The sequence below is a fragment of the Nerophis lumbriciformis genome, linkage group LG12 (assembly GCF_033978685.3).
Source record: "Nerophis lumbriciformis linkage group LG12, RoL_Nlum_v2.1, whole genome shotgun sequence".
In the NCBI taxonomy this organism is placed as follows: Eukaryota; Metazoa; Chordata; class Actinopteri; order Syngnathiformes; family Syngnathidae; genus Nerophis; species Nerophis lumbriciformis.
The window spans coordinates 5,565,629-5,577,500 of record NC_084559.2 but is presented as its reverse complement, the minus strand read 5'-3'; the positions used below and the strand labels follow the sequence as shown (position 1 = coordinate 5,577,500).

At 40.0% G+C, this 11,872-nt stretch overlaps 1 protein-coding gene across 1 annotated transcript; it reads right to left on the bottom strand.

The window, feature by feature from the left end:
* Positions 1–598: 598 nt before the first annotated feature.
* LOC140679215 (immediate early response 3-interacting protein 1) lies at positions 599–7,434 on the bottom strand. The gene is made up of 3 exons (XM_072914201.1): positions 7,287–7,434; positions 967–1,068; positions 599–882 (listed from the first exon to the last, which is right to left on the bottom strand). Exons 1-3 carry the CDS (start codon positions 7,375–7,377, stop codon positions 827–829), a joined length of 249 nt encoding a protein of 82 aa, XP_072770302.1. The 5' UTR covers positions 7,378–7,434; the 3' UTR covers positions 599–826.
* Between the last annotated feature and the right edge of the window lie 4,438 nt (positions 7,435–11,872).

Below are 11,872 nucleotides of genomic sequence, written 5' to 3'. Positions count from 1 at the left end.
ATGGTCACCGTCAGTGTAACCTGTGTGGCTGTTGACCAAGTATGCCTTGCTGTCACGTACGTGTGCAAGCAGAAGATGTATATTGTATAACAGTTGTTAGGCTGGCACGCTGTTAATACAGTTTGTAGAGGGCGCCTAATGTTATACCATCATAGCACGCCCTTATTATATCTGTAAGGGTGAAAATCGGTGAATATTGATCCCGGGAGTTTTCTGCGAGAGGCACTGAAATCTGGAAGTCTCACGGGAAAATTGGGGGATTCAGCAAGTAAGCTGCTGAGCCGCATCAGAGTGATCAAAGAGCCGCATGCGGCTCCGGAGCCGCGGGTTGCCGACCCCTGGTCTAGGGTTGTAGTTGCCTGGAGGTGTTCTTTTAGTGTGGTTTTGAAGGAGGATAGAGATGCACTTTCTTTTACACCTGTTGGGAGTGCATTCCATATTGATGTGGCATAGAAGGAGAATGAGTCAAGACCTTTGTTAGATCGGAATCTGGGTTTAACGTGGTTTGTTATCGAATCGACACCAAAATGTGCAGTACGGCCTCCCCCTAGTTTAGTTACGGCAAGTGCAATGGGACAAATGAGAAAAGAAAACAGAGCAGTTTCAATCAACTCTTTACTATTCTATTCATACAGGAAACAACTATATCCACACTTAATTTACATTTGAAAACCAAAACGGACTGTGATACATGTCTTTGTGAAAAGCACGACAAATTAGGGCGTCACAATAAAAAAAAGGCTTATTACGTGATGTTTTTGGGGGGCAACATTCTACATGTCAACTGCTTCCTGAGTGGTCTGTGCCGCTTTTCCGACTTGTTTTCTCATCCAAACAGCAGCAACAAAACCATGCAGACCGCATTCACTGCGATTAAAGGTACTGCAAAAGAGTCGATGGTGCAAATGTTTGGGGTGATTGATTATTCTGTATTATATATTTTTTTAAATGGCGGATGGAGCTCACCTCTCATTACGGTCCTCACGGAGCGAATCAGGTTCATCATCTGCACTTTAACGCCGGGTTCATCACCGAATCCTCCCACACCCTGGTCCACTCCCCAGCCAACTACATGTAGAAATCAAAAGGAACACTCTTGTAATTCTTCCTATCACGCTTATGCTTACGCTTAAGTATCAGACATATTTTGATTATACTGCAGTGAGTGATTTAATCCACCCTATTTTTATTTTTTTGCCCTGTCCAGCTTCTCAGGTCAAATCATATAGTTGATGTAGATGCCCGTATCGGCTGCACACATTTATTTTACAAAAGAGAAGTGTGGGATACTTCTCTTGTTGCCTTATTTGTATTTGACTTTATTAAATGTATTTATATTATCATTTGGTGCAGCCGGGCCGGAGCAGGAGGGGATAGAAAGAGAAAAAAAAGGAAGACAGAGGGGGAAATTGTGGGGACAAGACAGAGAGACAACAACAACAACAACAACAATAGAACAACATCAGCAAATAGGATATGTACAAATATGATGGTAAAAGTGATAGCAAGGAAGCAGTTAGTGAAATAAATAATGATACAGAAATGACAATGAGCATTATTACACTATGGAGCAATACAAATACCAATAGAAATAGCACTATTGATAATGAATAATAACAATAACTAAAACTGCAAGCAGTGATGGACGGGACCGACTTTGACGGCACATAAAATCCAAAACGAAACAGTAATTAAAACTATTTGGTCAACTTTTAATCAGAAGGGTTCAACCTCTCTCCTGTGCTAGTTTGAAGCCGACACGACAAACGCGCTCAGTGGAGATAATGTTTGAAAAAAGGTGACCGGTTTTTACAAAACTTTTGTTTTGAAGGGGGAATTGCAAACTTCCTGTTGATTTTTGCTGGGGGTTGTCAATATATGAAATGTAGGTCTAAGTGAGACCTACATAGAGGTTTTTGTTTGATGTCTCTAAGACATTCCTACTGGAAGTTACAGGCAGTTTTGTCTGAGTTTTCCTCCTAGGAGCAGTTGTGTCTGTGTTTTCTTCCTACGGGGCGCTAGAGCGCAATTTTGAGTTTAGGGGTTGGGTTTTTTTTTTTATTAGATCGCAATTTTTGCCAGTCCTGATGTGTGTGTCCAGTTTGGTGAGTTTTGAAGCATGTTAAGGGGGTCAAATTACAGCTCAAAGAGGCAAAAGTGACTGTTTTTACTAAAATGTTGTTTTGAAGGGGGAATTGCCAACTTCCTGTGTTTTTTCCTAGGGGACGCTAGAGCGCAATTTAGAATTTTGGGTTTGGTTTTTTTATTAGATTGCAATTTTCGCCAGTCCTGATGTGTGTGTCACATATGGTGAGTTTTGAAGCATGTTAAGGGGGTCCAATTAGAGCTCAAAGAGGCGGCGGAATAATAATAATAATAAAACGCACAAAATACAATAGGGTCCTCTGTCCCAAAGGGACATTGCGGTCCCTAATTACCTCTATTATCAACAATACAATTGTTTCAAATGCAACAATACATATACTGTATGTAATGATAACTAGAGATAAACAAGAAAACAGATAAATGGAGGGGAAGAAAGAGAAGCCAACTAACCTTGTAGATTGTTATAGTATCAATAGGTTAAGCTTTGTCAGTGTGCCGTGTGATACCCAGTTCACCCTAGGGCAACAAAGTTAATATATGTTTGATGAAACGTGATTATATGCATGAGTGTATGTATGCATATGTACTTGTATGTGTATATGTGTTTGTACAGTGAATGTATATGTGCATGTATGTGCATATGTATGTTTGTACAGTGAATGTATATGTACAGTATGTGTATATGTATGTTTGTACAGTGAATGTATATGTACATGTATGTGTATATGTATGTTTGTACAGTGAATGTATATGTACATGTATGTGTATATGTATGTTTGTACAGTGAATGTATATGTGCATGTATGTGTATATGTATGTTTGTACAGTGAATGTATATGTACAGTATGTGTATATGTATGTTTGTACAGTGAATGTATATGTACATGTATGTGTATATGTATGTTTGTACAGTGAATGTATATGTACATGTATGTGTATATGTACCGTATGTTGGTACAGTGAATGTATATGTACATGTATGTAGGGATGATGTTCGAAACCGGTTCTTCCGGTGGTTCGATAAGAAAAGAACTGATTCCATGGACTCTAATCCCTTTTTGAGAACCGGTTCCCGTTATCGAGGCCACTATAGTAAAGAAAAAGAGTTGGTTCTTTATTCGAATCCCTGGGAACGAATCCCGTCCCACAGGAAATGCCCTGTGGGACATCACAGGAAATGACGTAGCTCAGCCATTATGCGGCAGATAAAGAAAGCAGCAAAACTAATGGACCGGAAAAAACGCCTCAAGGCATGGCTTCATTTTACAAAAAAATACGACGAGGTAACGGCAATATGCAATTATTGCCAGGCTTCGCTCTCATGTAAGGGGAGCAGTACAACAAACATGTTGAAACGTGTTCAGGCCGCACATAACCTGAATGTTCAAGAACCGTGTTGTGCCAATATTTGTTTATTTTATTTTTTTAGGGGGGTAACAACAGTCAATATTTTTTTATTTTATTTTTTTCTTATAAAATAAAAGTGAGCTTTTGTTAAACCAAATATTGTGTGTTTTTTTCCATATACAACAGCCTATCTGGATTCGATAAAAGAATCGATAAGGAATCGGTTCGATAATGGGCTCGAACTCGATAATTTATTTTTAAACATCATCCCTACATGTATGTGTATATGTATGTTTGTACAGTGAATGTATATGTACATGTATGTTTGTACAGTGAATATGCGTGTGAATCAGTGACGTGCAGTCACTAGAGGAAAGAAAAAAAAATGTAAAAATAAAAAATAAAAAATAAATTGTTATATATATCCAGTGATTATACTATAAAGTTATTTTCCATTTAACTTCACCAGTTTTAGATTATTTTTATTCAAAATCGCTGAATTTTCACATTTGCCGTTCAAATACTGAGAAGAGACGGTGCGGTGAACAGCAGCCAGTTGAGGCACGTCACTCAGTGCCTCAACATGGATTCCGGACTCGGCTAACTGCTGGCCTGCTGTGCAGTGAGACCGTATTGCTATATGAATTATATTATACATTTCCATAGTTTAGTTAGCTGAGGTATATAATGTACAGTGTATTTGTCAACAACTGTATGTGTGTAACGTATTTCTTGTGCTGAGCGATCATAAAACGGCTGCAAAAGACGCACTGGCTGAGGCTCCAATAACCCCGCCTCCTGCACCCCCGCCGTAGAATTGTTTTATCAACTAAAGCCCACACTTAAACTTTCCATGTGCAAGATTGAATCTATTTAAAAAAGTTATTTCATAAGAAGCCAAAAAGTGCAAAAACAACAATTTTCGTGCTGGAGGAGTTGTGAATGACTGCAGGGCCACAACATTAGGTACACCTGCAGACTGCAGGTGTACCTAATTCCCAACTCCTCCAACACGAACATTATTGTTTTTGCACTTTTTGGCTCCTTATTAAATAACTTTTGTAACCTATTTTCATGGGCTTTCCTCTTTGTGATGTTAAGTTCCTGTTATGCGCTGTTATACAGTATATGCCTTGAGCTCTTATTTTGAAGGCGCTAAGAGCGGAAGTGATGACACGGAGTGGAGCGGAGGTTTTTGAAAGAAGGTAAATAAAGTGGTCCTCGTGTAAACTGGAGCCTCCGTGTTTGTTATTTTGTAGTTTCATACAGTATAGGCGACATTTATAAACCCTCGGTTACACTTTTTTAAAATAGATTCAATCTTGCACGTGGAAAGTTGAAGTGAGGGCTTTAGTTGATATAACACTCCCAACAGGGGGTTCATTAATCCAGCACAACAGCGGCGCATGGACTTCATTTATAAGTAAAGGTAAGACCATAATAACGTTTTGTTTATTAAATGTGCTTTTTTGTGTGCTACAGTTTGTAAGTGTAAAGTTAAAGTTAAATTAAAGTACCAATGATTGTCACACACACACTAGGTGTAATTAAATGTGTCCTCTGTATTTGACCCATCCCCTTGTTCACCCCCTGGGAGGTGAGGGGAGCAGTGGGCAGCAGCGGCGCCGCGCCCGGGAATAATTTTTGGTGATTTAACCCCCGATTCCAACCCTTGATGCTGAGTGCCAAGCAGGGAAAAATGCTGGTATGAGCTTTTAAACATAACCCGTTAACTGCTGCCAATCAAATGGTGAATAAGATACTCTTTAGGGTTCATATGTTTGTAAATCTGACTGTGATGAAGTCAGTGCCTCACCAGCCATCAACCTCACCGCACGTCACTGATGTACAGTATGTGTATATGTATGTTTGTACAGTGAATGTATATGTACAGTATGTGTATATGTATGATTGTACAGTGAATGTATATGTACATGTATGTGTATATGTATAATTGTACAGTGAATGTATATGTACAGTATGTGTATATGTATGTTCGTACAGTGAATGTATATGTACATGTATATGTATGTTCGTACAGTGAATGTATATGTACATGTATGTGTATATGTATGTTTGTACAGTGAATATGCGTGTGGATGTACGAACTTTGAGTGTGTAGGTACTAGAGATGCGCGGATAGGCAATTATTTCATCCGCAACCGCATCAGAAAGTCGTCAACCATCCGCCATCCACCCGATCTAACATTTAATCAAACCCGCACCCGCCCGTTGTTATATATCTAATATAGACGATGCAAGGCATTAGTGAGGTTATAAAGCTTTTGCCTGTTAAAGAAAGGAGACTGATCCAATGCAGCAGAGACATTCACGTGCCACGCTGTCACGGCCCAGACGCACACCAGTGCGCAATCATATGGGAGCCGCGCTGAGCGCACCTCCAAGCGCGTAGAGGTGCGATGTCCCTCGTGCCCGAGGCTTCAGTGCGCATCGCGGCGGCCATCCTACTCGTCGCGGCCTAGCCCTCGTGGCTCTCGATGCCGGCGACGGCCGGGTATGGGCCCGACGCTCCAGCGCCATCCATTTTCAGGGCCAGTTGATTCGGCAGGTGGGTTGTTAAAAACTCCTTAGCGGGTTCCGACTTCCATGGCCACCGTCCTGCTGTCTATATCAACCAGGGTGAGCCCCACCCCTTTCGTGAGCGCACTGCGCGCGGAGTGACCCCTGTTGCCGGGGGCGGCGGGCAGGTAAGCTGCGCGGGCGGAGCGCGCGGAGTGACCCCTGTTACGAGCCCCCGGCCACGGGGGTGGCGGGCAGGTAAGCTGCGCGGGCGGAGCGCGCGGAGTGACCCCCTGTTACGAGCCCCCGGCCACGGGGGTGGCGGGCAGGTAAGCTGCTTACCTGCTGCCCGTGACGCCGGCCGCGGCGAAGGTGGACGAGGCGGGGTGTCGGTGCGGTGGTGACCCTGGACGTGCGTCGGGCCCTTCTCGCGGATCACCTCAGCTACGGCTCCCGGGGGAAGGGGCCCTCTCGGGGGAAGGGGCCTCGGTCCCGGACCCCGGCGAGGCGTCCCTTCTCCGCTCCGTAAAAGTGTCCATCTCTTTTCTTTTCTTTTTCTTCTGTTGTGGCATATGCAGCAGGTGCCTGCTCGTTTTTCGTATGTGGGTAACAACATTTAACTATGTATATATATTTCCGAATTGGTTTAACTGCCACCCGCCTGAATCTATTTAAAATCTAATTTATTTATTTTTTTCAACCGCCCGACCCGACCCGCGGATAAAATCTAATTTTTTTTTATTTCAACCGCCCGATCCGCGGATAATCCGCGGATCGGGCGGTTGTGTCCGCAAACCGCGCATCTCTAGTATATGTATGTTTGTACAGTGAATGTATATGTACATGTATGTGTATATGTGTGTTTGTACAGTGAATGTATATGTATGTGTATATGTATGTTTGTACAGTGAATGTATATGTACATGTATGTGTATATGTATGTTTGTACAGTGAATGTATATGTACATGTATGTGTATATGTGTGTTTGTACAGTGAATGTATATGTATGTGTATATGTATGTTTGTACAGTGAATGTATATGTACATGTATGTGTATATGTATGTTTGTACAGTGAATGTATATGTACATGTATGTGTATATGTATGTTTGTACAGTGAATATGCGTGTGGATGTACGAACTTTGAGTGTGTAGGTACGTACTGTATGTTTGTATGTATGTGGAAGCGTATAGGTACTTATGTGCGTGTATGTATGAACAAACGGTGTGTAAATACTCTTTATGGAGATTTTGCTAACATAGCAACTAGCAAGCTGTCAACATTTGGAATGAAAGACATGTACACCACTTACTTTTACTCAAAAACCTTTCTTCGTGTAACACCGCCACGGCATTCACGCACAAAACTGCGGCTTGAATGAGCGAGTAGAGAGTAAACGCCATGTTAGCTCCGAGTGTCTGCTAGCTGAGGCTATCAACAAACCTTAGTATGTTTATTTACTTCTGACGTAGGCTACGGTGGCCGGCGAGGGAACAACAAGGCGGGGTTTGCGCTTTGCGTTGCCAAAAATTTGTAAAATTGTACTTTTTTATATCTGTGTTGTCAGTCTAATCGTAAAATATATAGACGAGGCGTGTTGGTTGAGTTTGAAGGTTTACTCCACAAGGTGATCATAACAACATTTAGATGTTGATGGCTACGATCAACATCAACGGGGCTACCGCGCATGCGCTTCACTACTGTGGCATGCTGGGTAATGTAGTCATATAGTTACCTAGCTCATAACGTCACATTATCTACGTTATTTAACCAAATATAAAGCCTATGACTATTATTTGTAGTAAGTAGGTAATTGCTCCATTTAGTTACAATGTTGTCGGGGAATTATTTTCATTTCTTATTAAATGAACCTGGGATTCTCAAACTATGGTACACATACTAGTAATGGTACGTCAGAGGATCCCCTGGTTTGGTTTAAATCTATTTCGAACATGTAGTTTAAATATTTACATTTCTCTTTACGGGTTCAAAAAGGAGTTGGAAGAAGCCATGCTTATTTAATCCATACTTGCCAACCTTGAGACCTCCGATTTCGGGAGGTGGGGGGTGGGGGGCGTGGTTGGGGGCGGGGCTAAGAGGGGAGGACTATATTTACAGCTAGAATTCACCAAGTCAAGTATTTCATATATATATATATATATATATACATATATATATATATATATATATATATATATATATATATATATATATATATATATATATATATATATATATATGTCTTAATAAGGTTATCCAAAAAATAGTGCTCGATACCGTAGTAGAGCGCAATATATGTATGTGTGGGGGAAAAAAATCATCAGGAGATGATTGAGGGAACCCCTCATGAAACAGGCCTGTAGAGATGAAGTAGTCTTGTGATTTTTTTTCCCCCACACATACATATATATATATATATATATATATACAAGAAATACTTGACTTTCAGTGAATTCTAGCTATATATATATTTATTTTATTATTTATATATATATATATATATATATATATATATATATATATATATATATATATATATATATATATATATAAAAGAAATACTTGAATTTCAGTGTTCATTTATTTACACATATACACACACATAACACTCATCTACTCATTGTTGAGTTAAGGGTTGAATTGTCCATCCTTGTTCTATTCTCTGTCACTATTTTTCCAACCATGCTGAACACCCTTTCCCAGGTACCCAGAAAGGTTTCGAGTACCACCAAAAAAACTGAATCTCTAAAGACAGTATAAAAATCTGTGTTAAAGGTGTACAAATACTGTTTGTATAATAAGCATGTTATTTTTTTACAAATGAGGGTTAAGAGTTCAGTACTAAAAAAAAAAGAAAAGAATGTGGCTTAAGTACAGTTTTTTTAATTGAGCTGCTGCATTTTTTGGTTGGGTTGTTTATTTATTTTGAGTAACTTCTATACATTTCTAAAAGGGGAATAATGTAATAGAGTGATCTATGTTTGTCTGTTGCCATCTCCTGGTGAATGTTGGCTATAGCGTACTGGGGTTACTTTTTGGTTGGCCAACGATTTACGTGGTGTTGCGCACCTGACGTCACTCAGGTCCGCATGGAGCTGGAGGGGGCGTGGCTTCCAGCTCCGCCTGAATTTCGGGAGATTTTCGGGAGAAAATTTGTCCCGGGAGGCTTTCGGGAGAGGCGCTGAATTTCGGGAGTCTCCCGGGAAATCCGGGAGGGTTGGCAAGTATGATTTAATCCTACAATTTTTCCATTTCCTTGCAATTATATTGACACATATATCTTCACTTCCTGTCTTCATAAGCCTTCTTGGCACCGTTTTTAATGATGCTATATGTTGCTCTCATGTTATTTTTGTTCCTGTCTAATAAATTACTGTAATATTCTTTCCTACATGTTGATAATATACTGGTTAGCTTGTTACTATATATATTTTGTACTTATGTCTATAGATCTTTGTTCTATATGATGTATTTTTTTATTGCAATTTATTGGTTGACTGTTCTTCTTTTGCTTCTTACTTGTTTCTATGGGCAATTTTATTAATAGAGCATCAGGAAAATATTAAAGATAATTTACAAACCCCAAAACCAGTGAAGTTGTCACGTTGTGTAAATGGTAAATAAAAACAGAATACAATGATTTGCAAATCCTTTTCAACTTATATTCAATTGAATGGACTGCAAAGACGAGATACTTGACGTTCGAACTGGAAAACTGATGTTATTTTTTGCAAATATTAGCTCATTTAGAATTTGATGCCTGCAACATGGTTCAAAAAAGCTGGCACAAGTGGCAAAAAGGACTGAGAAAGTTGAGGGATACTCATCAAACACTTATTTGGTGAACAGGCTAATTGGGAACAGGTGGGTGCCATGATAGGGTATAAAAGCAGCTTCCATGAAATGCTCACTTATTCACAAACAAGGATGGGGCGAGGGTCACCACTTTGTCAACAAATGCGTGAGCAAATTGTCGAACAGTTTAAGAACAACATTTCTCAACGAGCTATTGCGGAGAATTTAGAGATTTCCCCATCTACGGTCCGTAATATCATCAAAAGGTTCAGAGAATCTGGAGAAATCACTGCACGTAAGCAGCAAGGCTGAAAACCAACATTGAATGTCCGTGACCTTCGATCCCTCAGGCGGTACTGCATCAAAAAGCGACATCAGTGTGTGAAGGATATCACCACATGGGCTCAGGAACACTTCAGAAAACCACTGTCAGTAACTACAGTTTGTCGCTACATCTGTAAGTGCAAGTTTAAACTCTACTATCCAAAGCCAAAGCCATTTATCAACAACACCCAGAAACGCTGCCCGCTTCGCTGGGCCCGAGCTCACCTTAGCTGGACTGATACAAAGTGGAAAAGTGTTCTGTGGTCTGACAAGTCCACATTTCAAATTGTTTTTGGGAACTCCGGACCAAAGAGGAAAAGAACCATCCGGATTGTTCTAGGCGCAAAGTTTAAAAAGCCAGCATCTGTGATGGTATGGGGGTTTATTAGTGCCCAAGACATGGGTAACTTACACATCTGTGAAGGCACCATTAATGCTGAAAGGTACATACAGGTTTTGGAGCAACATATGTTGCCATCCAAGCAACGTTACCATGGACGCCCCTGCTTATTTCAGCAAGACAATGCCAAGCCATGTGTTACAACTGCGTGGCTTTATTGTAAAAGAGTGTGGGTACTAGACTGGCCTGCCTGTAGTCCAGACCTGTCTCCCATTGAAAATGTGTGGCGCATTATGAAGCCTAAAATACCACAACGGAGACTGTTGAACAACTTAAGCTGTACATCAAGCAAGAATGGGAAATAATTCCACCTGAAAAGCTTCAAAAATGTGTCTCCTCAGTTCCCAAATGTTTACTGAGTGTTGTTAAAAGGAAAGGCCATGTAACACAGTGGTAAAAATCCCCCCGTGTCAACGTTTTTGCAATGTGTTGCTATCATTAAATTCTAAGTTAATGATTATTTGCAAAAAATATATACATTGGAACAATAAATATCTTGTCTTTACAATCTATTTAATTGAATATACTGTAAGTTGAAAAGGATTTGCAAATCATTGTATTCTGTTTTTATTTACCATTAACACAACGTGCCAACTTCACTGGTTTTGCAAAAAAAAAACAATTGCAAGATTTATGTATACTGTCGTGGTTGTTATAACAGAAGCTCCGGTGTAAAAGTGCAGTGAGTAAACATGAGTCAGGAGAATAGAAATCTTTATTAGTGTTTTATTAAGTCTGCATAATATGCCCCACGCCTGAGAAGCTCATGGTCAGAAAAGGAAAACTGCTCTAATAATACCCCCCTCTACTGGTAAATTTGCAACATCGACTATACTGACGGCTTTGCAAAAAAGAAAACTGTTAAATACACACATACTGTACTACTATTATGCATATGTACGTATGGTCCACATTGGTTGTTGTTTCACATTCATATGTTGTAAGCCAAATATACAATTATGTAACACTTCCCCTTTTCCAAAACGTCACTATCTGGAGCGCCACGGCGTGAAGGCATTTACATCGAGGATGGGGAGGGGGACACCAGCCACATACTGACAATAAGGGAAGAGCAAGAAAGTGTTGTATTTCTATATTTCATAGACACATTAAATACAATACACTTTAACACCAAACGTCCCAGTAAGGGGGCACATTTTTGCACTTTTCTTTAAGAACGTGATCACATTTGAAGAATTTTTAAAAGCCAATGACATCTATCTGACATTAAATCTCTCGACCAAGCACAAAAACGCTGCGGCCATGTTTTCATTTTTTCAACAACAAAAAAAAAAAAGATAAAATGAAAAGCATATTGCCAAGCCTCTGGAATCAATAATCCATTGCAGAAAATTGTATTCTGTTGTATTTTTTTTTTT

What these genes read in the sequence shown, in the direction of transcription:
- LOC140679215 (XM_072914201.1), bottom strand. Translation starts at nt 7,377, where the DNA reads ATGGCGTTTACTCTCTACTCGCTCATTCAAGCCGCAGTTTTGTGCGTG. An exon ending in AGAAAGGTTTTTGAGTAAAA is followed by an intron (nt 1,069 to 7,286) that starts GTAAGTGGTGTA and finishes TTCTACATGTAG; the next exon opens with TTGGCTGGGGAGTGGACCAG. An exon ending in CGTGAGGACCGTAATGAGAG is followed by an intron (nt 883 to 966) that starts GTGAGCTCCATC and finishes ACTCTTTTGCAG; the next exon opens with TACCTTTAATCGCAGTGAAT.